Source organism: Natrix helvetica (assembly GCF_964273705.1).
Source record: "Natrix helvetica genome assembly, chromosome: 1".
Lineage (NCBI taxonomy): Eukaryota > Metazoa > Chordata > Lepidosauria > Squamata > Natricidae > Natrix > Natrix helvetica.
The window spans coordinates 7248982-7275461 of NC_138548.1; the positions used below are offsets into that span (position 1 = coordinate 7248982).

Sequence of the window (26480 nt, forward strand, 5' to 3'; positions counted from 1 at the left end):
AGCTGAGGATTTACTGGCCAGATGCTCTTCCTGACGCCAGTGCGGAGTTATATTCAGCAGATATATTCTCATAGAGAGAAATATCTGCCTCAACCTAGGATCGATTGTGAGGCGAGAGCTCCACCTCTAGGCCACTGTACCACTCTATGGGTGGGTGTGGGTGGGTGCGTCATGATCTCAACGGGGCAAATAAGCCGTTGATAGTGAAGGTTTTACTGCAATGGTCAGTTGCAGGAAACACCGATAGTCCACCTTTCATTTAGTGGCCGTTCAAAGCTTTCAACGGCATTGAAAAAAGTGACTTATGACCGCTTTTCAGACTTATGACCGTTGCAGTATCCCTGTAGTCACGGGACCCAAATTCAGACGCTCGGCAACTGAATCACATTGATGACGGTCACAGCGTCCCAAGGTCACGTGATCCCCTTTTGCGACCTTTTGACAAGCAAAGTCCAGGGGGGAAGAAGCTGGTAACAACCTTGTTACTAACAGAACCACTGAAGAGCGATTCGCTGAACAGCTATAAGGTCATAAAATGAAGCAAAACTAACTTAACAACAACTGTCTTGCTTTAGCAAGAGACATTCTGGGCTCCATTGTCATAAGTTGAGGGTTATCTGCATTTGTATATTATCCCAGTCACCTGGCAGTTCTCAACGCCGTAACGGAGGCAGCCCATTATGATCATAAAGGAGGTCGGTCGATGTTATAGGGTTTTTGGGGGTGGTTATTAAATGAACAAGTGCTGCAAATGTGATTTTCCTTAAGCGAACAGCACTGTCGTTGCACCAACATGGTTGTTAAGTGAACCCATTGTTCTCCTGTGCGCCGCTTGGAGAATCCAAGCGGGGGTTTAACTATTGTCCAATGGCCTTGAGACTGAGTTAGAAAAGTCTTGGCCACCCTCCCTCTAGCTGTTAAAAGAGTCCAGTTTTTTTAACTCAGTCCAGCTTTGGAAAGACGCACATAATTTTTCTAAGCAAAACTTACTTGAATTAGTGTATTTATTTCCAGTTTAATTTCTTTCTGTGATTTTTCTGAATTAATTATGAATGGCTAGGGATTACTTGTAATTGTTTGGCTGCGGTTATGTGCGCTAGTTTTCCCCAGTCCGCTGGATAGAACCACCACTAATTGGGAATGATTAGGCCTGCTTTTCCCACAAACTTTTCCCGACTTCCGCTTTTTTGACAAAATCATTGTGAAACATGGTCGCGTGACATGGGAAACTGCATATGGCTGTATACATATGTAGCCATGTTGTAAATAATTCAATGCACACATCGTAATATCAGGCCCCATCGTAAGTTCTCTTTTACAGGTAGATCATAACTATGAATAGTCACTAAACTAGTCTAGCTTAGCTTCCACTAAGCTTATAGACCAGACCATAAGTTGAGAACTGCTTGGAATAAAGAGCTGAACGGCTCAGATTTATAATCACTCATTTAGTGACCATTGAAAGTTACGACGACAGTGAAAAAAAGTGACTTTGGAGCGTTTTTCACATTACGACCGCTGCAGCATCCCCGGGATCAAAATTCAGACACTTGCAACTGACTCGTATTTAGGACGGTCGCGGTGTCCCAGGGTCATGGGATCCCGTTTTGTGACCTTCCGACAAGCCAAGTCAACGGGGAAGCCAAATTCACTTAACAACCTGGTGACTAGCTTAACAACTGCAGGGATTCATTGAACAACTCCGGCAAGAAAGGTCATAAAATGGGGCAAAACCCACGTAACAAATGTTTCACTTAGTAACGGAGATTTTGGGCTCCCTTGTGGTTGTAAGTCGAGGACTAAGATACCCCAAATCTGGCTTGCATTTCTGGTAAACGTGAACTGAAACAGTTGACGTTTCTGGTAAAGAGACTGAACAAAAAGATTCCATTATATCTCATGTAAATCAGACTTGGTCAGAAATGGGAGACAGAGAAATAACAGAGTGGAAGGGACCTTGCACGTCTTCTACTCCAACCCCCTGATCAGGCAGGGAATGCGCTGATATCAGTGTACACACACCTTTATTACTTTTCCTTCCCAGGTATCTTGATAATATCCATCTCCATCCAGGAGAGGAGAAATACCGGAAAATTAAGATGCAGAACAAAATTTTCCAGGTGAGCTGAACCTTTGGCAATGGGGATCCGTGCACCAATTCCCTCTATCAGAGCAGTGTTGTAACCTAGGCTTCCTGAGACAGTAAAAATCACACGCTTAGTCCCTCACAAGTTTTTATTTCAATGGCTGTGAATTATGTTCATTCACAGCCTGTAATGAGTCACAAGTAGTTTGTAAAGAGTCCGACAGAAGTCTGCCAAAGTCTTTCGGGATAAGGCTGATAAGCACCCACCTTTATCTCCCTTGAAACGCTGCCAGAGATCTAATTGGCAATTTGCAAGGCCACACGGAGCACAGAGTCAAAACGAAGCTTCAGAATTTAAACCGACCAGCATGAACAAAGTTGCTTCCTGCAAAAGCTCATGTGCCTTTGCTCCTCCTTAATGTCCTATGGGAGGGGCCAATCACCTCCAAGCCTTACTTCCAAGTCGTCCCTTTTACCTTAACTGTTCCTGCTTTTTGGCAGTTCTGCGCATGCGCGCACTGGGAACAGGCTCCCCCTGTTCCTCTGCCTTGCTAATGTCAGACTCAGGAGGCTCCAGAGGTAGCACATAACTCCAAGATGTCCCTGGTCCCCTCTCTGCCTATGACACAGAGCCCTTGTCCGAGCCTTCCCCAGACTCCAGGACTGGCCCATGTTCCTCCCCAACCTCCTCACTGTCTGAATCTGCTGCCAGCTCCACTGACCACCAGTGGACCACAACAAGCAGCAACAAATAAGAAAATCCCGGCCCCTCAAGAGGGCAGGTGGAGCTCTTGGTCTCCTGGTAGAAGTTGTGGAAAAGCTCGGCCAAAAGAAGAATTAGCCTTCATGAATCTTCTCTGAATTTTCTCTTCCCCCCCCCCCCCCCCACTCTGCAGGAAAGGATTCACTGCCTGGAAGGAGCAGACCAGTTTTTCCAGGCGGTCGGGTTCGAAAAGGTTGCCCTGGATGTCGCCGGACAAGGTAAGCCTTCATGTGGACTAGTGTTCCCTAACCCTGATAAAGCCACTTCCGCTGTTGTTCCTGTTCCATCATCCTCTCCCTTGGGGACAAGTTTTGTCCCCTCTCTCTGCTTTTGGGGTATCTTTTCATCAATGGAGTACAGGTAACCTTGACTTAACAACCACAAAATTTCCGTTGCTACACAAGGTGACGTCTCTCCACACGTCATCCTTAGTGAAGAGTGCAAACCAGCATCTGCATATCCTGCCTCGGATGAGGGGAGCACATCTTTCTCCTTCTGTCCTGGCCATGTTTTACAGAGGCACGACTGAGAATGCTTTAACAAATTACATCCCTGTTTGGTTTGGTGGCCGCAGTGGCTGTGATAGAAAGTCCCTACAGAGAGTGGTAAGGACAGTGGAGAAGATTTTAGGAAGTTTGCTTCCTGTCATTCAGGATACTGCTTATAAGCATCATGTGCGTAGAGCTCCAAACATTGTTAGAGACTCTGCACACCCACTTCATGGTCTGTTTCTGTTGCTGCCCTCTGGGAGGAGGTTTCAAAGTATTTCTAGCAGGACTACCAGATTCTGTAACAGCTTTGTTCCCTATGCCGTCCGTCTGGTAAACTCACATTTGTTTTTCTCGCCATGTACATGTGTACATCCGAACTAGACTCTGTTCTTTCTCCATATCATGTAATATATGTGGGTATGTGCCAGTGATGGGTTTCAAAAATTTTAGGACCTCTTCTGTAGGTGTGGCCTGCTTTGTGGGAGTGGCTTGCCAGCCATGTAACTTGTTGGGCATGGCCAACTTGTAAAATGTGGTGAAACTCACTTAACAACGCTCTTGCTTAGCAACCAAAATGTTGGCTCAGAAACTCTGGCATTGAAGTGTGCAAGTCTTAAAGCTGTCACATTACAAGACCCTTGCACTCCTAACTCTTTAGAAAAAAAACCCCCAGGGGTGTTCAAACTTGGCAGCTTTAAGACTTGTGGACTTCAACTCCCAGAATTCCTCCTCTCGCTCTTCGTCTTGATGATGTGCGGACGGGCGGGGGGAGGGAGCTGGAACCGGTTCTAAACGGCATGGTAGATTTGTGGAACCTCTTCTATAGAAGAGGTTAGAACTGGCAGGAACCCACCCCTGGTAGATGCATAATTTTGTATTTGTTTATTTATTTTGTCATTTTTATGTAGTGTATATTGGAGAGCTGAATCCAACAAAATTTGATTTTACTGCATGCCGATTAGTGTACATTCAAAGTGACAATAAAGTTAGAATAAGTCTAAGTCTTAATTCTAAATCCATCTAATTATGTCTGATTTTTGCGACTTTTTCTGCCATGGTTAAGCGAGCGATCACGGTTGTTAAGCGAATCATGTGGTTATTAAGCGGATTTGGCTCCCCCCCCCCCCCATTGACTTTGCTTGTGGCAAGCTGGCTTGGGGAAATTCACATGACCTTGGGATGCCATAACTGTCATAATTAACACAACCGTTGTGGCACTCGTTGTGGTCATGCAATAAAATTCAGAGGCTTAGCAATCGGTTCTTATTCATTGGGAGTGGGGTGTCATGTGATCTCCTTTGGCGACCTAACAAAACTCGACGAGAAAGCCAAGATTCGCTTAACAATGGTGTTGCTAATTTAACGACTGTGGCAATTCCCTTAACAACAGTGGCAAGACAGGGTCGTCAAAGGGGTATATGTGCAAAACTCACCTAACGGCCGTCTCAGCCATGAAAATTTGGGGCTCCATTGCCAGGGCAAGCCAAAAAGCCAACGCCCTTGTGGCCCGTTGACGGCTGGCCCCTCCAGCAGCCAAATCAGAGGAGGAGGAGGCGTGGGATTCAGGGTCAGCATCAAGGCAACCTGAGAGCTTTGAGGGGGAAGAGGGAGTGGAGCTGGCAGAGAGAGAGAGACAGAGGCGGAGCCTGGGCCACCCGTCAGCCCTCAGATAGAGAGTCCACAGCCCCTGGGTCTGGAGGTGGCTGATGAGGAAGAGGAGGAACAGCTGGGTCCAGTGTCTGACGTGCAATTATGCAAAAGGCAGAGAGGAGAGCAGTGGAAATCAATGGGCTGGTCCTTGGGATGGAAAATCCACCGCTGCTAGTGAAGCCCCACCCTAGCTCTGGAGATAAAAGGCAGGGGGTGGAGATGAGTAGATGGAGCAGACAACTATTCATCTCCCTGCCGGACAGACTTGTTAGCATGCGGTGAGAGAGAAACTTTTTGCCGGGGCTGCCGGCACTCCAAATAAAGGCATCTTTTGAGTTCACTTCAGAGGGTTTGTTGTGTTTGGGGAGCTGGGTCAGAGCAGGACATTTTTTTTCTCTTCCAGAAGAGGCCAGGGAGAACTTCTACGTCTTGAAGGACGAAGCCTTGGAGAAGCTGGAGGACCTGAAGGAGCACAAGGAGAAGCTGCTGAACGGGGAGCCGGTGAGGGCGAAGCTGGATCGCCAGCTCCAAATTTTCAAGCCTTCCCCAGAAGCGTCTCACTTCGAGCTGCCGAGCGACTTCTTCAACCTCACCATGGAGGAGCTGAGACGGGAGCAGAGGCTACGGTGAGCGAGTTACCCCAGTGGGAGGTAAACCCAGGCTTTCCCGCCAGGCCGTTTTTTTGCTGGCTTGGCCTGGGCTTTTTTATTTTATTTTAATAGATATCTTTGACTTACGACGGCCCGTTTAGCAACCGTTCAAAATTTACAATGGGGCTGGAGAAAGTGATTTGTTTGCAGGGGGTCCTCGGCTTAACGACAGTTCGTTCAAGGTTACAATGGCAGTGGAGAAAGTGATGTATTATTTATTTATTAATTAAAAGTATTTCTTAATAAATAAAGAAGTGATTAACAATGAGGACAATTAACGAGTGGAACAGTTTGCGATCAGAAATTGTGGTTGCTTCATCAGATTGTTACGAGCCACAGGCCGACTCTGACTTTACAAACTGCTTAGGGCTTTAAAGCACTGTGGAGAGGTATATGTCTAAGTGGTATTGCTATCTATCTATCTATCTATCTATCTATCTATCTATCTATCTATCTATCTCTATCTATCTATCTATCTATCTATCTCTCTCTCTCTATCTATCTCTATCTATCTATCTATCTTCTATCTCTATCTATCTATCTTCTATCTTCCATCTATCTATCTATCTATCTATCTATCTATCTATCTATCTATCTATCTATCTATCTATCTATCTATCTTCTATCTCTATCTATCTATCTATCTATCATCTATCTATCTATCTATCTATCTATCTATCTATCTCTATCTCTTCTATCTATCATCTATCTTCTACCTACCTACCTACTTTTCTATCTATCTTTCTATCTATCTTTCTATCTATCTTTCTATCTATCTTTCTATCTATCTTTCTATCTATCATCTATCTATCTATCTATCTATCTATCTATCTATCTATCTATCTATCTCCGGCCTGGCCTGAACAAAATAAAATAAATGATTGATTTAATTGTTAATTTTAATCTAATTTTTAAAATGTGATTGTTAATATTAATGGGGTTTATTTTTGGTTACTCTATCTAATTTCCTTTTTAACTTTTGTAATATGTTTTTTTTTTTTTAATGTTGTACGCCGCCATGAGTCCTTTGGGAGAAGGGCAGCATGAAAATCCAATAAACAAACAAACAAACATCTATCTTCTATCTATCTACCTACCTACCTATTTATTCTGGGAGGCGAAGTCCACAAAGTTGCCAAGTTTGGAGACCCCTGACTTAAGGGACCATTCGTAAGTTGAGGACTCTCCTTTCCGCTTTTGACCCTCTTCTCTTCTCTCTGAAGGACAGACGCGGTTGAGAAGGCCTCCATGCTGAGGACGAAAGCCATGCGGGAGAAGGAGGAGCAGCGGGAGCTGAGACGATACAACTACACCCTCCTGCGCATACGCTTCCCTGACGGCTACATCCTGCAAGGTAAAGGCGGTTGGCCATGCAGCAAGGTAGTCCTTGACTTAGGACCACGACTGAGCCAGTGAATGTTGCCCTTTTACGACCTTCCTTGTCATGGTTGTTAAGTGAATCTCTGCAGTTGCTAAGTTCGTAATACGGTTGTTAAGTGAGTCCAGCTTTTCCCCCGTTGACTTGGCTTGTCCGAAAGTCACAAAAGGGGATCACGCGACTGTCATAAATGTGAATCGGGGGGGCGGGGGGGAGGTGAGAGTTTTGATAACGTGACCACAGAGATGCTGCAGTATGGAAAGCAGATTGCGGAGTTCCCAGAAGACGGCCTTATTAATTTACGAGCCTCGGGACAAAGTTCAAAAGAAATCCATTCATTTATTAGGATCAACATTCTGGCATGGACTCCTGCGGAGCCAAAACTGATTTGCACTTAATGGCGCCTGAACTTTACCCCTGTGTCCCCGCCTTGGTCATAACTCACATTCACCCACACGATGCCACGGCAGGTTATGGACATGCGCATTCACATGCCAGTTACAAGAATATGAGACCTGACTCTAGCCAAAAGTGGGCATGGAATTCTCCTCCCTTCTCTATGCCACTTAGATAGTAGTCATGGCAGCACTTTACAAGTTAAGACAGATCCTAAGTGGTTTTTTCCCAGCGCCGTTGTATCTTTGAACGGTCACGAAATGATTGTTTCTAAGAGGACTCCCAATAAAATGAAATAAAATATAAATGTAGTCCTCAACTTACAACCGCAATTGAGCCCAAAACGTCTGTTGCTAAATGAGACAGTTGTTAAGTTGCCCCTTTTTACGACCTTCCTTGCCACGATTGTTAAGTGAACCACCGCCATTGTTAAGTGAGTAACACGGTTGTGAAATGAATCCAGCTTCCGTGACACAGGTCGCAAAATATGACCCCGGGGACAGTGTCATAAATGTGTGCCAGTTGCCAAGCATCGTTGATCTGGTGATGTAGCAATAGTCGTAAGTGTGAAATACGGTCATAAGTCTCTCTTTTATTCCAATGCCGTTATAACTTCCGGTGGTCATCAAATGAACAGTTGTAAGTCAAGGATTACCTGCAGTCAGTCTGCAGCGAGCGAAGGCTTACGCCTGTGGAGTCAGATGTTCGATCCACCCAGCCTGGGAGCACCTAAGGAATTCTGGGAGTTGAAGTCCACCAGTCTTTAAAGCTGCCAAGTTTGGAGGCGCCCATCCTATGTGAAATCCTGAAGAGCCACCACTGGTCTCTAACAGTCCAGTCCAGGGGTATCCAAACTTGGGAACTTTAAGACTTGTGGACTTCAACTCCCAGAATTCCCCAGCCAGCATGGCTGGCTGGGGAATTCTGGGAGTTGAAGTCCACAAGTCTTAAAGTTCCCAAGTTTGGACACCCCTGGTCTAGTCCCATGAGGGTGAACCTTATGGCACAAGCGCCAGAGGGGGCATACGGAGCGGTCTCTCTCCGCACCCGCGCCGTTGCCAGCTGATCCTCTGGTTCCCAGTTCGCACATGCACACCGGCCAGCTGGTCTCCGCGCACGCCGGAGCACAAAAAAACCAAAGACCAGCTGGCCGGTGCGCGTATGCCTGCTTTTGGGTTGGTTTTCAGGCCATTTTTGGCCCCCAAACACTCGAAAAACAGCTTGGGAAACAGCCAAAAACCAGGCCATTTTTCAGAAACAGCCCCCCAAAACAGCCAAAATTTGCCCCAAAACAGGTATGCGCGTGCCGGCCAGCTGGTCTTCAGGTTTTCCACCCTGCGGCACATGCAAGCGCCTTTCCAGTTTGGCCACAGTGCCGAAACGTTTCCCCATCACTGGTCTAGTCTTTACTTACAAGTGATCCTCGACTTACAACTGTAATTGAGTCGGAATGACTGTTGTTAAAGTCATGGCAATTATTAAGCAACTTGTCATGGGACTGTGCCTAATTTTCTGAGGGTTTCTCCCCCCCCCCTCCTCCTCCCCATTCCCAGGGCATCATTAAGCAGATGCTGCAGCCGTTCAATGAACGCCGCCATCACGGCTCTTCTCTGCGCTACAAGAGGCAGCTGAAAATTCATATTTCCCCCCCCCCCTTCCTCCTGTTCCTGCAGGGACCTTCTACGCCCGGGAGCCCGTTTCAGCCCTGTTCCACTTTGTGCGGGAGACTCTGCAGAACGACTGGCTGCCCTTCGAGCTGCTGGCCCCCGGGGGCCACAAACTGACCGACGAGAACTTGGCGCTTAACGAAAGTGGGCTGGTAAGGATCCGGTTCCTTTAGAGCAGGGGTCAGAGACCTGCGGCTCTGAAGCCGCATGTGGCTCTTTTATCCCTCTGCTGTGGCTCCCCGTCGCCGGTCGGCGCCACAATTTGATAGGGCTTTTGGTTAGGACAGGTAGAGGAAAAAGGGTGCTAGGAGACGACTCTATGGTGGGGGGAACTGGACTTCAAGTCAGCAGAGTAAGAAAGACGCCGTGCTAGGAGGAGACTCTGTGGTGGGGGGAAACCGGACTTCTGGTCAGCAGAGGAAAAAAGATGCTGTGCTAGGAGGAGACTCTATAGTAGGGGAACCAGACTTCCGGTCGGCTCCAGAATTGAAGGGGGGGGGGGGGGCCTTCCGGTTAGGACCTTTGTGGCTCTTTGATTGTTAAGGTTCCCGACCTCTGCTTTAAAGAGGAGAGAGTAGTAATAACACTTCGCTTTTGATTGAAGTTCTGGGAATTTATTGAACACGGCGGCTGCCATTGCCCTCTCAAGGTGGGGCTGTTGCCTTGCAAGCAGTCCTCAACATACCACTGTTCCTTTTAGTGACCCAAAGCTCTCCCTTGTTCTTTCATTGAGAAGTTGGAGCTGTGCTTTCTCAGGATGCTTTCTGCCCCATGTTCCTTCACTGTTGAACACAAGCGTAAATAGGTGTATAGGTATCCTGACCGAGGCTTTCTGAGACGCTTAGTCCCCAAAACCCTCTTTTTATTTCAACAGCTGTGAATTATGTTCATTCACAGCCTGTTATGAGTCACAAATAGTTTGTAAAGAGTCCGACAGAAGTCTGCCAAAGTCTTTCAGGGTAAGGCTGATAAGCACCCACCTTTATCTCCCTTGAAACGCTGCCAGAGATCTAATTGGCAATTTGCAAGGCCACACGGAGCAGAGTCAAAACGAAGCTTCAGAATTTAAAACGATCAGCATGAACAAAGTTGCTTCCTGCAAAGGCTCACGTGCCTTTGCTCCTCCTTTATGTCCTATGGGAGGGCCCAATCACCTCCAAGCCTTACTCCCAAGCCCCTTTTGTCTTAACTGTTCTTGCCTCCTGGCAGGTCTGCGCATGCGCGCACTGGGAACAGGCTCCAGCTGTACTTCTGCCTCACTGATGTCTGACTCTGAAGGCAGCTGATAACTGGCACACAATCCTCCGACAGAGCCCTCCTCAGAGCCTTCCCAGACTAACGGTGGACCACAATCAAGACCAAAAATGTCCATGGCTAATTGAGACAATAGTTTTGCTCCATTTTGTGACCTTGCCATAGTCATAAGTCGAGGATTTACCTGCAACTGCATTGGTTGAATGCTGGTGCTAACTATGTCCCTTCACTGTTGAACGTAGGTGTTGGTAGGTGCATAGGTAATCCTTGACCTACAATCACAAGGAAGCCCAAAATGTCCATGGCTAAGTGAAACATTGAGGTTTGCTCCATTTTATGACCTATCTTGCCACAGTCGTAAGTCAAGGATTACTTATATCTTCATCGGTTCAATGCTGGTGTCTTGAAAACCCCTGCTAAATTTTTTTTCTCCCTCTTCTTCCTTTCCTTCCTCCTCCCCTCCTTCTCTCTTCCTTGCTTCCTTCCTTCTTCCTCCCCATTTTTATCCATTTTTTCTTTCTCCTTCCTTCTTTCCTTCCTTCGCTCACTCTCTTCCTTCCTATTTTTTATTTATTTTCCTTCCTCTCTCTTCTTTTTTCTTTCTGTCTTTTTTCCTCTTCTCCTCCCCCTCTTCTTTTCTTCTTCCTCCTCCCAGGTGCCCTCGGCGCTTCTGACCTTCGTTTGGGACGCTGAGGTCATGGAGGACATCCGAGCCTCCCGGAGCGAGCACATGGGAAGCGTGCTGAAGCCCGACCTGCTGCTGACGGTGCAGATGCTCTCCTGAAAATAAAGGCGCCATGGGGTTGGATCCAGTTCCGTCCTGTGTGGTCCCCGACTCTTCTGAAGCCAGCCTCTGACTCTGCCCTGCTTCCTGCCCACTAGAGCCACAGATGTGACTTTTTCCGGCTGGCAAGAGCAGCTCATTCAGCTTCCCCCACCCCCCTCGAGCTTGGCACGTGGAGCGGTCAAACGTGGGAGGATCTTTTTCCAAGCGTCGCTTCTTCTATTTATTTTTGTTTTAAGTTTCATCAATCCCCGTTTTTACTGATCTTTTTCTCGCTTCGAAGCACCTTTGGGGGTGGAAAAAGATCAACCCCGCCAGGCTGGGCAAACTGGAGAAAGTCTGCCAAAAACAGATTTCCCCGGTTACTTCCGGCCACTGCCTGCTTCAACGAACACTTTGTTCGCGGGGGATACACGGCCCGCAGGAGGTCCCGAATCACGTCGAATTGTTTATTGTTATTATTTTAGGTCGTAGATAAGTGGTAAGCGGGGAGATGAAGGAGCTTAGTTACACTACTTTAGCCGCTGGGCGCGTGGCTGCTGCTGTTAAGTTGTAGGTTGTGGGAAAGACTTCTGAAGAATCCGATCCCATGGTTTACTTTGTTTTATTTTTCCAATACTTTTAACGGAAGCCATTTCGGGGAAGGAATTGTTGCAAGAAATGCACCTTTATAAAAATGCCATATAAAAATGGGGCACGGGGCGCCTCAGGTGTGTGAGACGATCCCTCGGGGCACTGTATCTGTTTTGAGTCCCTCTGCCCCGTTTTTGTGGACTTGCTAAGTTTCTGTCTGCCGCCTCCGTTCGTTTTTCGGGAGGAATAAGAAATGCTGCTTTACATTTTTTGGTTTTGATGTTGCTGGAGAGGGCAGGACAAATAAGATAAAAACAGCCCCCAGCCCATTTTTTGCAGACTGGGGTTAGCCATTTTTGGTTTTGTCGGTGTCTCCGCTCTATCAAATAGAGCCTCCTTTCAGAGTTCAACGGAGGCGATATGCTTCAAAAGGGGGGGAATCCCCCCCTCTTATCATCCCATGTTTTGTGGAGTCTCCTTAAATTGGAAGCAGGAGTCTTAAAGCCCACTGAAATGTCACTTGCAAAAAATGTCATTTTCTTTTCTTTCCACCACCCCTTCTAAAAAAAAAATTCCATATTTTTATTTTTCTTCCAGGAAGGCTCTGGATTTAAGTGATGTATCTTTCTCTCCCCCCCACCCCATCAGATTCATAACCAAAGTGTGAGGTATAAAAACTGTACCACGAATCCTGTTTTGATGATGTTTAAAAAGAAAGGCAGCTGTTTAAAAGGTTTGCTTGGTTCTGTGTTTGGGGAGGGGCGATTAATTATCTAATGGCCGTAGGGACCAGTCCCTTGGAGGTGGATCAGATACTGCATGGGCCAAAAGAGTTGCAGAAACACACACACACACACACACACACTCCTGAGATAGAGACTCAGCTTCTTTTAATAGCGTAAGGCTGGTGCGTCTGCTGTGCCGGAAGTCTTAATGATTGGCCCTTTCTAGCAGCATTTTTTACAAGGTAGTTCTTGATCTGGATTCCTGGAGCGGCCTAAATCATGAGCTGGATCGGCAGGGCTGGCCGGGGAATTCTGGGAGTTGAAATCCACAGGCCTGCAATGTTGTCACGATTGGAAAACATTGGCTAAAGTTCTCTGTCTTGAAATCTCAATGTAGTACATTGCTGGGTGGGGAATTCTGGGCTCTGAAGCTCACAATTCGTCAAGGGGCCAAGTTCAAAAAGCTAGATGAATTAACACTGCGAAACATACAGAGCAGGGGTGTCAAACACAAGGCCTGGGGGCTGATTTGGGCCCACGATGTGGTTGGATCCAGCCTGCAGGGCTGCCCTGTGTCGCTTCAGCCTGGTCTACCCAATGCGAAGAGGAAACATGCCGGCTGTTTGGGGAGTGGCGTCAAGTGGCCGTGGCCACCCTGTGGGCCACGCCCAGTGAGGGGCATCAAGCTGGCCACACCTACTCAGCCAGCCACGCCCAGCCGTCGTCCCCCTGAGGTCAACCACAGCTCTGATACGGCCCTCAATGAAATTGAGTCTGACCCCCCTGATGAAGAGCTTCCTGAACAAAACTTAAGGAAATCACGCTTGTCCGTGAATTGTACCACTTTGCTCACTTGATGGGAGGGGGGGGGGTGCAGTGGAAGGTGCTTGTTGAGAAGCCCGGAAGGAACAGGATTGGGGCTTTTAGAGGGGGCATAAAGAACACGGGGGGGGGGGGCAGTGGGACGTTCGCAGAACACACACCTCTGCTTGCAGCAACTGTGAAGGAGAAAACAAACCCATAAGGTTCGCTTGGAAAGGCGAGCGAGAACTCGGGAAAAAAGTGTGAAATGCAGAGATCTCTTGTCAATAGAAGGGAATGTTTGTAGCTGGGAGTTGAACTGAGAGGTCCTTGGTGCTCTCCTGCCGACATTTCATGATCCAACTAGGTAATATCCTCAGTGCTAGGTGTGTGGAGGTTATGGGGGTGGAGGAAAAGGGCTGGGTCCTTGGTGCTCACTGAGCTTGGTTGATTTCTTGCAAACATTTCATTACCTAACTGGGTAACCTCATCAGTGCTTGGAAGGGTTTGCTCTCTGCTTATATACAACCGCTGGCATGACCAACTCAGACCAACAAACTTAACAATATACACTGCAGCGTAATGAAGGAGCCACCAAGAACACTCCCACCAACACTGACAGGATCAGCAGCCTGTTTATAAACGGAGAGAAAACCCCACACACCCCTGAAGCACTGATGATGTTGCCTAGTTGGGTCATGAAACATCTTCAAGAAAACAGCTCTTTCAGATTTTGTGTGAGCAGATAATAGTAAAACCTAAAAAATTAAACGCTCTCAAATTCAGGTGGAAAAATAAATAAATCATGGCACCACCCACAGAGCCCCTCAAAAATTCAATAATGCTTTTATTAGAAGAGATTATATGCCCTAGGTTTTGTTCACCTACAACCCCCCCCCCCACTTCCCCCTCTAAAAAATAATGTCTTGAGCTTCCAACCAGTTTGGAGCCGAACAAAGTGCTGTCTTCTCTTTACAAGGAACACAGTATGTTCAAGTATCTCGTACACACACACAAAAAAAAAGATACGCAAGGGTTTTACAATAAGCTAAAAGAATTCTACATACGTACAAAAGGGAGGTGGTGGTGGGGTGGGGGGGAGAAGAATGGGGATGTGTATATCAAAAGGTGTTAGGGAAGTTGTTGGCAGCCGTGGCAGCCGGTTCTGCTTCGGAGGTCCTCTGTTCGGGTGCTGCAAAGACACAAACAGTTTCACTACAAAAAAAAATGGCTTCCCATTTCTGCAAGAGACAGAATATTGAAAGCCGTTTCTGAAAAGGTGAAGGACGGTTGCAGCCAAGATGAAAAAGTTCCATCTTTTGAATGAAACTGAACTTTATTTCTTGCTTATTTCCAATTCTCTGTACTGCCTTGAGTGACTCTGGATTCCTGGCGACCGCCTGGACTAACCAGTATCCAGGCTTCTTGCAAGATTTGGGCAAGTTGTTTTGCCCTTGCCTGCTTTACGGGGCTGAGAGAGAGGGACTGGCCCTAGGACAGCCGATTGGCTTCATCCTTAAGGCAGGACTGGTTTCTGTGCTTTCGACCATCACACCAAACTGACATTGCTGGTTTAATACAGGTTATTGTTCTGGGACCGGCACAGGGTCTCAACTAGTTTGGGTTAGAGGTCTTTCTCAACTTATTTGGATCTGATGAAATTGCCTACATGCAATCAGCTTGGTTTCCCTCCCTCTGGCTGTGGGACTTTGAACAAGCAAGGATCTACCTGAATTAGCTGGCTTGGCTTGGCTTGGTTGAACATCTATGATGATGCATTCGTCGTCGTCTTCTTCCTCGGTGTCTGCCTGGAATCCGTCCATCTCTGTCATTTCCGCCTTGAACAAAAGAGAGGTGTGTCAAACGTTGGTGTCAGCCCCTCCCTCCCAACTTGGGAAAGAAAGACTCTCGAATCCATTGTTAGGGAAAATACACTCCATTATAGCCAAGTGGTTACAAGGAAGCAAAGCCGGATCTGAAGTTTTCGCGCCCAAATTAAAGTGTGAAATTGGGCCCAGTCCTATGGTGACCCATTCGATGACTGCCATGACTTACAGCCGTAATTGCCGGGCTCAATTATGGCCATAACTTGAGAACGCTCGGTAACTCACTTCGCAATCCCCCTTGGTCATACAAATAAAATAGTGAGCCAAGGGAGAAAGGCTCTTGCGTGGGGTTTTCTTGTAAGAGGAGTGGGTCCACTTAATGATCATTGCAATAAATAAGGATGGCAAAGCTGGGTCAGTCCACACAATGACTAGCTTTGCAACCTTAATTACCGCAGGCTCAATTATGGTCGTAAGTCCAGGACTACCTATGTCCTACGCAGAGGTGGGTTGCTGCCTGTTCGGCTAAACCGGTAGTGGTGATTTGGCCTGGTTCGCAGAACCGGCAGTGACCCAGGCTGGCCAAGCCCCTGAACCGGTTCTCCGGTCTCTTCTGCCGTTGCCGGCATGTTTCTGCTCATACACAGAACAATTTACAGTCAACTACGCATGGACGAGCAATGCGCGGTGGGCACCCAGTGAACCAGTACCAACCGGTGCAGGAACCCACCCCTCATCCCGTGTGAATTAGACACAGCTTCTTGGATCTGAGAGTCAGCGCTGTTGGGAGTATACTCCTAGTGTTGGACAGGCAATATATATCTATCTACAATGACAAATGGTTGCTTTAAATAAGTGGATGTACTTAACAGATGTAATTAGCTTTGCTATAAGAGGAAGTCAGGAGAGCTCATTCTCTCTCTCTGATTGTCCTATGATTGATGATTTGATGACTGGAACGTGAACTGCGACTGTAAGCAATTGTTTGTTCTTTGAATTGTGTTTGGACTAATATCTACTATCTATATCACTGCTTGTGAAGCAACTTTAATAGTAAAGCTACTAAATTTTACTAGCAGTGTCTGTGACTCTATTCGTGTGTTTCTACTAGCAACGTTTTCCTCTCCGGCTGCACATTCCGCTGTGCTACTTTCTGTCTCCCAACGGAGATACCACTTAACAAGCACCACAGTCGGTAAACAAAATGTGAATTAATTTAATTTTTAATTTTATTAAATTTATAGACCGCCCCCTCTCCCCAAAGGGACTCGGGGCGAAGCAAAGAACGAGGGTTGCACAGCTTGCTAATGACCAGCAAGGAGGAAATTACTAACTTGGGTACAGAAGCTCGTCCTTACCTGCTCGGTCCCCGGAGGTGGTCTCATGAACTTGGTTATTGACATGCTTTGTGTTGACTTCCGTTTTGCGGAGACTGGGGGGGTCTGGGTTGCCGCCCCGCCTTGCAAACTGCCCGCTTCTTCCTTGGCCATGGATGGAAGCTGGGTAATGTAGTTCCACTGGCAAGGCACGGGCAGGTGCTCCTGGCCAAAGTTCTTCAGGACCTCGGATTGCACGTACCAACACTTCCGATACTCGGGCCTCTTCTCGTAGACGGAGTTCTCGGAGATGATCCTCTTCAGCCTGGCCTTGGAAGGAACGACGTTCTCGCAGGCCGGAGATTGGCCTTGAGAGACCTTGGGGCTGGCATCTCCACAGCCCAGGGGGGAGACCGGACTGCTGGGGTCCGACAGCAACGCCAAGCGGCAACATTCTTGGAACTCCTGAATGATGACTTTGCTTCCGTTTACGTTGCCGTGAAGTAGCGGGAGCAGCTGGGCCAGAACTGCAAAGGGGCGAAAAGCAGAATCTTAGTTACACCGAGGACATCCCTGGCTCCTGGAGCAATAGAAGTCACAGAAGGGACCTTTGAGGTCTTCTAGTCCATCCCCCTGCTCAAGCAGGAGATCCTATAACATTTCAGACAAGTGGCAAGCAAACAAAGGGGAAGTTAGAGTCACTTAATAACCTTGTCCCTAACAACTGCAGTGATTCGCTTAACAATTGTGGCGACAAAGGATGTAAAATAGGGCAGAATTCACCTAACAATGATCTTGTTCAGCAACAGAAATCTTTGAGCTCGACAGTGGTCGTAAGTTGAAGACTACCTGCATTGTGAAACTGATTGCTACTTTAGACCTTCTCTTTGATGTCAAAAAGAAAACCACCAACGTAAGAAGCCAAAATGAATATCCCAGAAAAGACCCTTGTTCTGGGCAGGAGACCCTGGTTCTTTGCTCCACCCACCTGCCACTTACTTTGTTGGTCTTTTGTTTTCTTTTTGTTGCTTTTCTCTATCAAATCTTCCTCGACAACGCCAGAATCCAGGACAGAAGCTGTAAATTGCTGGAGGATTCCCATTTCTGCCGTTACGACGGCACTGCTGTGCCCGCCTTCCCAAACGCAACCGATCTTTACCGGCTGCAAGATGCGGAATCTCTTCCCCTTGGTGATCAGCTCGTCCCACTCCTTGGCTTTCAGCTTCTGGCGGGCTTTGGTGTTTTCGGGATCGCATTCCTGGGTAAGGAGGGAGGGAGGGGTTTAGCAATAGCACTTAGACTTATATACCGCTTCACAGTGCTTTTACAGCCCTCTCTGAGTGGTTTAAAGAGTCAGCCTCTTGCCCCCAACAATCTGGGTCCTCATTTTACCTACCTCGGAAGGATGGAAGGCTGAGTCAACGTTGAGCCTGGTGAGATTCGAACTGCCAAATTTCAGGCAGCTGGCAGTCAGCAGAAGTAGCCTGCAGTACTGCACCCTAACTACTGCGCCACCATAGTTTACTCCCCGATGGGAGATTAAAAGGCTCAGCATTACACCAGACTCATGAAACAAAAGATTAAATCGACAACTTAACACGTTCCAAAGATTCAGCCAGCTTCATCTAAGCAGATAACTTAAGAGGGATATCTATCAGTGGTGGGATTCAGAACTTTTACAACCGGTTCTGTGGGTGTGGCAGGGGAAGGATACTGTAAAATCTCCATTCCCATCCCACTCCGGGAAAGATTACTGTAAAATCCCCATTCCCTCCACATCATCTGGGACTCGGGAGGCAGAGAATTGTTGGGGGCAGGGCCAGTCAGAGGAGGTATTTACCGGTTCTCCGAACTACTCAGAATTTCTGCTACCGGTTCTCCAGAACTGGTCAGAACCTGCTGAATACCTCCTCTGATGTCTATGGAGATTCTCAAGTCACCCATGGTTGTCCCAAAGGTGCTTTTTCTCAAAAAGCAACTGGACTTTTTCCTTGAAGACATCTTTTCCTTCTCATCTGAGAAGCTTCTTCAGTGCTGACTGAATGGCGGAGTTGACTGCAAGGAATATAAATCCTTTCATCCTCCCCCATTCAGTCAGAACTGAAAATCTTCTTGGATGAGAAGCAAAACATCTTCAAGGAAAAAACAAAATCCAATTGCTTTTGAAAAAGCACATTTGAGCTAACTTAGAGGCCAAACTCTTAATTCTTTTCTGAATTTGCACAATACGTAAACCACGTTTTCTTGTTAATAATAGGCAAGGCAATCCTTTTTAGATTTAGATTTAGATTTATTAGATTTGTTAGCCGCTCCCTCTCCACGAAGGGACTCTTTTGTCTGAGGAGCAGAGCATGGAGCATGCTTTTTTCTGGGAGGCATTGACAGACCTAATGTTAAATTATTGTCTCTCATCCAAGTACCAATGCGGTCAATCCTTCTTATTAGCATTTTTCAAATGAGCTACGGTCAGCTACACAAACATACTATATTAGAAATTCAAAAGTACAGACTGGTGTGAAATAAAGAGGCTGGAATATCTAGTTTGCGAACACCAAGGAAAGTCTGTTTTCGGCACTTATGTTATATTGGGGCATGGAGAATGCTGATCCATAGAGTGGCCGAGGGTCAGACATGACTGAATGGCTGACGATGACAATTGCATTTTTATAGATTTAAAACCACAGTTAATTTAATTAAAAAAACATCAGTTCTGCCCCCGCACCCCATTTTTGTGAAAAACGGGGGCGTTTATTCTGCAGGCTTCAGCAGGGCTGGGGGAAGGGAAAAATGTCCCAGTTTTGGTGAAAAGAGTCATTAAATTAACTGTTGTAAGTCGAGGGCTACCTGTAATGTCAGCCCACCCCCACAATAATGGTTGTGTATATATAACACAACTGGGCAAAACCCCTATCATGTATTTAATATATGTGATCCATTGATGCTTACGATTGTGTTTTGTTCCCCCCAATCTTAATTTTAGTTCTGCAGAATCAAATATGGAAGCTCAATACATCTTCCCAAATAAGTGGGTTTTAGCTTCGAGATGCAGCCTTTTGACAGAGATTGTCTCTGGCTATCAGTCCTGAGGGCTACAGGTAGTCCTCGATTTACGACAGTTTGTTTAGTGACCGTTCAAAGTTACAACGGCAGTGAAAAAAGTTGACTTAGGACTGTTTTTCACACTTACGACCGTCGCAGGATCCCCTTTGGTCACGTAATCAACATCCAGGGACAAATCTCACTTAACAAGTTTCTCACTTAGCAACATCAATTTCGGTGTCAACTATGGTCATAAATCAAGGACTACCAGCTGAGGTAGATCAACAGTACTGCCTTGCTCATTTTTCCAGCCTCTTCGCCTTAGAAAAATCCCCTTCCCTTTGGGGCTTACTTCAGTCACGCCTTCATCCTCCGAAAGGTATCCATGGGGAACAAAGAAGCCATCGTCCTCATCTTCCTCCTCTCCACCATCATCTTCCTCATCCTGAATGACAGGGAAACAGGGAGAGATCACAAAGCGGCTTTGGAAAAGCATCTTTTTCTAAGCAGAACTTAGATCAGCAGCAGATCTTTTGAAAAAGGCTGGTTGGGAAGGAAAGGGCGTTCTCGGTTGTGTCAAGACGTTTGTGGGTATTTTTGTATGTTCTATACAAGATTACCGTATTTTTCGGAGTATAAGGCGCACCAGAGTATAAGACACACTAAGGTTTTGAAGAGGCAAATTTTGCACTCTGCAGACCTCGCAAAAATGGACCCATTCCCCCCCCCCCCCTCAAGGCATGAATAGCCTTTAGGAGGCTTGAAGAGTGCTCCTGGAGGCTGGGGGGGGGGGCAAAATTGAGCAAAAAACGGGCTGTTTTTTGCTCATTTCTGCCCTCCCCAGCCCCCAGGAGCTCTGAAAGCCTCCTAAAAGCTATGCACAGCCATTTTGGTGAAGGGATTGGGATTTCAGGAGGCAAAAAATGCTGTATTCAATGTATAAGACACACCCAGATTTTCAGTCTCTTTTTTGAGGGAAAAGGGTGCGTCTTATACTCTGAAAAATACAGTACTTTATGCACAAAAATGGAAAGGACATTTCGATCCCCACAATGGAAAAACGGCTGCAAAAATTGATGGAGTGAGCAGAGATGAAAAAATTGTTTTGATCAAAGAAAAAAAAAACACAACTACTTTTGTTTCTTGTTGGAAACCACGACTGGACTTTGTGCTTGAGGTGGGAGTCAAAACGAAACTTTGATTTTTGGGCTTTACCGATGAGTTAAGGTTTCTTGTTGTAGAAATGGCTAGTTTATACTATTATGGAAAAGTAAAAAGCTGAGGTTGGATGTTATTATTTTATTCTACTGCACCGAAGGAAGTCAAAAGTCAAAAAAGAACTTTTTTTTCTTCTTTAGTCTCTACACTTTTCTTTTCTCCCCTTTCCCTCCCTCATTTTTCCCACGACTTGCTTTCGTATTTTATATTAAAAACTGTAAACATGACACTGGGGGGGGGGGGGGGGGGGAGGAGAAGGTTTCCGAGTATTTGCCATTTCTGAAAGAAATGCATCTCTCACATTTAAGGAATGAATTTCCCCTTCTCTTCTCCCCACCCTCCCCTCTTTCAAAAGGTCTGTGACGGTCTTTGGGCATACCAGCAGCTGCAGTTGGAAAAAGTCACTAATCAGAACTGGTTTGATTCACAAGGAGGAATGCCCTTGCAGTCACTCATCTATAGCAGGGGTATCCAAACTTGGGAACTTTAAGACTTGTGGACTTCAACTCCCAGAATTCCCCAGCCAGCATGGCTGGCTGGGGAATTCTGGGAGTTGAAGTCCACAAGTCTTAAAGTTCCCAAGTTTGGACACTCCTGATCTATAGGGTGCTTTTCGCCCCCAGGCATAGGGATCTTGATGCCAGGTCAAGATTAATCATGCTGGAGGAGCCAGTTAGGTGTAGGGATTAAAACCTCTGGCTCGAAAGCAGGAGGCTGTGAGTTCTAGTCATGCTTCGGACACAAAACCGACTGGACAACCAGCCCTAGGAAGGAGGCAATGGCAAGCCCCTTCTGAAAAACCTTGCCAAGAAAACGGTGGGGACTTCTTCAGGTAGTCTCTGATAACTGGACACAATTGAATGTAAGGAAAAAAAAACACTTTCTGGCTACTTCTGTTAGACACTGTTCCCATCATCTTCTCTCAGAGCGTCAAGAAATCAAGAGTATATGGCCAACTGTGGATGACCAATTTCTGTGCCTGATTCCAGATGTTACTGTAACATCATCGTTGTCTTTTAACAACCCCATAATTCCTCGCGGGATGGAGTCTGGGCCACTGAATGGAGCCAGCAGAATGTTTAATGGCCAGATGCCTTTCCTGTCGCCAATGTGGAGTTTTGTTCTCATTGTGACCAGAGAAATGCCTGCCTCTACCTAGGATCAAACTCACAGCCTCCTGATTGTGAGGCAAGAGCTGTACCGCTAGGCCACCGCACCACTCCATGCTACCTGCAACATTCCAACCACTACATAGTCTTCCCAAGAGTTTTGCCATTGAAGGAGAGGCACGCTGCTCCTTCAGGGAAAAGGCTTAGTCTTACCCCTTCGCTGTGAGAGAGTGACTCCCCTGGTTCCTCCTCCTCCCACTCTTCATCGCTCTCAACTTCATAGTCCAGGAGCTTCTGCAGGGAAAGAAGCAAGAACGATGCAAGCTAAGGCAGCTTCCAGGAGGACTGTGCAACGGGGGTAGGGAGAGGCGCTGGTTTCGAACAGTATTAACGGCAAAATAGAAACAAGGAATCCTAGAACTGAGAAGGATCCCAGAAGTCACTGAATTCCAATATTTGAGGGGCTGCCCCAAAGAAGGAGGGGGTCCAACTTATTTTCCAAGGCACCAGAAGGCAGGACAAGAAACAGTGGATGGAAACTCATCAAGGAGAGAAGCAACCTGGAGTTAAGGAGAAACTTTCCAAGAGCGAGGACAATTAACCAGTGGAATAACTTGCCTCCAGAAGTTGTGGGTGCTTCATCACTGGGGGGTTTTAAGAAGAGACTGGGCAGCCACTTGTCTGAAATGGGAAAGGGCCGGGATGGTGAACCTATTTGTCAGGAAACGTGAGGCAGGAACGTGCTGGCCAGAGGCGTTTTCCGTCCTCTGGAGCCTTCAGGAAAGCCTCCTGAAGGTCTCTGAAGGCTCCGGAGGGCTAAAACCGGCCCTACGAGCAAACCGGAAGTCCGTTCCCAAACTTCCGATTTGCCCTTGGGCCGTTTTTTTGCACTCCGGAGGCTTCAGGGAGGCCCCTGAAGCCTCCTGAGTGCCTCGGGGGTGGTGGTGTTTGCCCTCCCCAGGCATCTATAAAGCCTCTGGAGCCTGGAGAGGGCAAAAAAAGCATGCAAAAAAATGCGGGGGAGAGGCTGTCATGTGTACATGTGTGCTGGGGGGTCACGCATTGCATTATGGGTGTGGCATACCCACGCACGCCCCCCCCTGCGCTCCCCCCACTTTTGGCACGCGAGCCAAAAAAGGTTTGCCATCGCTGGTATAGGATCTCCTGCCTGGGCAGAGGGCTAGATTAGAAGTCCTCGAGGTCCCCTCCAACTATGTTATTCTGTTATTTGAACTGCTGCTTAGTGCGAGATTCCATGGGTCTCCAAACTTGGCAACTTTTAAGACTTCAACTCCCAGAATTCCCCAGCCAGCATAGGAAGCTTTTTCTCCACAGAAATTTACTAAGATGCCATCTCCCTCCCATCGATACCGGCTTGGCCCCAGTGGCCTTTTAATCTGTTTGAAGAAGACGGGTGAATTAATGTTCCCAGCTTACCACATCTTTGGCCCAGGGGTTTCTGGGCCTTATTGCGGAAGTCCTCTTGTTCCAGGTGCCCCAGTAGGCAGGCCGGTGATTCTCACAGAACTGCAGGAGTTTCATTCTGCCGAATTTCTTCCTTTCGGGGGCATCTTCTGCCTGGCTGCTACTCACAATGACCACATCGCTGTTGAGCCAAAATAATAATAAAAATAATAGGGCGCTCAAACTTTGGTCTCGCCCACCGGAGTAACCAAGACACCGAAAGAAAGGAGGGAGGGCAGGAGAGGGGAGCTGAAAGTCGTCCTTGATCTCCAGTGAAATGAAGTTCCTAATTAGTACTCGGATAATGACGCCTGACTCACAAGAAAGGGACTTTTGTGAGGCCTTCGATTAAAATTGAACTGGTGATTTGTGTCACAGCTAGGAGTGAGTGAAAGTTAAGGAAACGGGTGGGCTGCAAACCACCCCAGATCAAAGAGGAATGGGGGAAGTAGGGGGAGATAGAGCAGTGGGAAGGAGGGGACACTAAAGCTTCCTGTACTGGATGCATAGAAATGCCAGAGGCACCCTGCCATGAAAACATCTGGACAGGATGACCAAGGATGAAAGGGATCACAATCCACACCCTCTTGCAGCAGGGAAGTTGTGAACGGTCAGCCGTGCAGCCAACACAAACTGAAACTTAAAAGTTGAGGAAGAGGGGGACATCTTGACATGGGTCCCCACACCCAAGCGAGATGCGCAGTGCATTGTCAACATCATATTTCCAGCGATTGTGCTTTTTTTTTTTTTCTCAAGAGGCAACCGGACCTTTGTTTCTCTTTGAAGACAGACAGGGAGGGATACGTCAGCCACGGTGGCGCAGTGGTTAGAATGCAAGACTGCAGTTCGATCCTGACCGGCTCAAGATTGGCTCAGCCTTTTCCACTCTCTCTCTCTCTATTCTTTTTTTTAGGCAGGGGACATGACTAGAAGTTAGCCAGGAAAGAAAGAAAAAGTTCTCAATAAAGAGTGACATGATTAAAGCTAGAATAAGAGATAGAAATAAGGGGAATATGAATGTATTCATTTTTATCTTATAAAATGGAAGCAATCATGAGAAAAAGTGGCATAATTGAATAATGATAGATTGCAACATAATACAAATGGGTATTGTTATTAGAAATACATAAATTGATTGGATGTAATAATTATGTTTAATTTGATCAGTTTCATTTGGAGTGGAATGTATGGCACCCAGGTGCCACTCTGTTCACACATTGATTTGACATTTTCGGAAAAAAAAATAATTTATAAAAAGGTTAGCTGAGCATCCATCCTTCCAAGGTCAGTAAAATGAGGACCCAGATTGTTGGGGGAAATAGGCTGACTCTGTAAACAGCTTAGAGACGGCTGTAAAGCACTGTGAAGAGGTATATAAGTTTAAGTGCTGTTGCTATCACCTATCTCCAGTCTACAACAAGGTCCTTTCAGCAGTTCCAAGAAGGCTCCACACCCATTTGCACCACTCAGGGGACCCTGAGGACACAGAGAAGCCTCCAAGTGGCCTCAACAGCTCTCTAAAAAGGATGCAAATGACCAGCTGTCTGCAAGGAGCATAAATCCTTCCGTTCCCCACCATCCAGTCAGAGCTGGAGAAGCTTCTTGGATGAGAAGTGAAACGTCTTGAAAGAAAAACCAGAAAGTCCAGATGCCCATATAGGCACAGCAGCTTGTCCTTTTAGTCCTGAATTTTTATTGTTATCCAAAGTGTTTCCAAAAAAAGAGAAGCTAACCTGTTAATCCCGTCAGCGCTGGGGCTGCAGCCAAGGGTGGGCTCTGATTTTCTAGCGTCCCGACTCTTCAGCTCTCCCAGGAAGGAAGACTCGCAGCTCTGCTCTTCCACGGAGCGGTCCATTCGGTCGGAGAGCTCCTGATCGAAGGGCACCCGGCAAAGTGGAGCCAGGACCATGTTCTCCTTGATCTCAAAGGGAGCAAACTTCCCACACCAGCCGGCCAGAGTCTGAAAACAAAGAGGACAACTTTATTACGCTGTGTTCTGACCTAGGCTTCCCGAGACAGTAAAAATCACACACACTTAGTCCCAAAAACCCTCTTTTTATTTCAAAGGCCGTGAATTATATTCATTCGCAGCCCCTAATGAGTCAGAAATAGTTTGTGAAGAGTCCGACAGAAGTCTGCCACGGTCTTTCGGGATAAGCACCCACCTTTATCTCCCTTGAAACGCTGCCAAAGACCTAATTGGCAATTAGCTTTGCAAGGCCGCACAGAGCACAGAGTCAAAACGAAGCTTCAGAAGGTAAACCGACCAGCATGAATAAAGTTGCCTCCTGCAAAGGCTCACGTCCCTTTGCTCCTCCTTTATGTCCTATGGGAGGGGCCAATCACCTCCAAGCCTTACTTCTGAGTCGTCCCTTTTGTCTTAACTGTTCTTGCCTTCTGGCAGCTCTGCGCATGTGCGTACTGGGAACAGGTTCCCCCTGTTCCACTGACATCGGACTCTGGAGACTCAGAAGGCAGCACATAACTCCCAGATGGCCCTGGCCCCCTCTCTGCCTCCGATGCAGAGCCCTCATCCGAGCCTTCCCCAGGACTGGCTCATGTTCCTCCCCAACCTCCTCATTCTCCGAATCTGCTGCCAGCTCCACTGACCACCAGTGGATCACAACAAACAGCAACAAATAAGAAAATCCCGGCCCCTCAAGAGGGCAGGTGGAGCTCTTGGTCTCCTGGTCGCTGTTCTTCTTGGGATGCAACATAAGATACAAGTTTCATCCTTGAAGCCCAGGACCTTAAAAATAAAATTCACACTTAAAAATAAAATAGGTTACCTACCATTCTGAGGCCAGCATTTTGCTGTTTAAACCAAAGGGCAAACAGAAGAAATGTCGCATCACAGCTACATTAGACTGTTTTTAAACTGCAAGTTGATTATGCTTACAGGTAATCCTCAACTTACAACCAACCATTTGTTTAGTGGCCGTCCGAAGTTATAACGCACTGAACAAAGTGGCGTGTGACCATTTTTCACATTTACAACCACTGCAGCATCCCCAAGGTTATGGCTGGAGATGCTTGGCAAGCGATTCATATTTATGACCGTTGCAGTGTCCTGGGGTCATCTGACCACCTTTTGCGACTTTCTGACTAGCAAAGTCAACGAGGAAGCCAGGTTCACTTAACAGCCGTGTTGCTAATTTAACTGCAGTGGTTCACTCGACAACTGTGGCAAGAAAGGTTGTAAAATGGGGCAAAGCTCACTTAACAACTTGTTTAGCAATGGAAATTTTGGGCTCAATTGTGGTTGCAAGTTAAGGATTACCTATTTTTTT

General features: G+C 46.9%; 2 protein-coding genes across 2 annotated transcripts in view; one reads left to right on the forward strand and one right to left on the reverse strand.

The window, feature by feature from the left end:
• Positions 1-12442, forward strand: part of UBXN6 (UBX domain protein 6) — a 28720-nt gene extending 16278 nt beyond the window's left edge. The window contains exons 6-11 of the mRNA XM_081941528.1: positions 2045-2120; positions 2983-3067; positions 5394-5616; positions 6864-6994; positions 9088-9233; positions 10991-12442. Of these exons, the coding sequence (XP_081797654.1) occupies positions 2045-2120; positions 2983-3067; positions 5394-5616; positions 6864-6994; positions 9088-9233; positions 10991-11119 (790 nt within the window). The 3' untranslated portion in view covers positions 11120-12442. The remainder of the gene's footprint in view (positions 1-2044; positions 2121-2982; positions 3068-5393; positions 5617-6863; positions 6995-9087; positions 9234-10990) is intronic.
• Positions 12443-14040: 1598 nt separating this feature from the next.
• The window catches only part of CHAF1A (chromatin assembly factor 1 subunit A), a 38409-nt gene continuing 25969 nt past the window's right edge, over positions 14041-26480 (reverse strand). The window contains exons 7-14 of the mRNA XM_081937731.1: positions 24924-25150; positions 23164-23332; positions 21940-22020; positions 19752-19844; positions 17360-17618; positions 16403-16887; positions 14948-15056; positions 14041-14410 (exon numbers count right to left, since the gene is read on the reverse strand). Coding sequence (XP_081793857.1) covers positions 14340-14410; positions 14948-15056; positions 16403-16887; positions 17360-17618; positions 19752-19844; positions 21940-22020; positions 23164-23332; positions 24924-25150 — 1494 coding nt within the window. The 3' untranslated portion in view covers positions 14041-14339. The remainder of the gene's footprint in view (positions 14411-14947; positions 15057-16402; positions 16888-17359; positions 17619-19751; positions 19845-21939; positions 22021-23163; positions 23333-24923; positions 25151-26480) is intronic.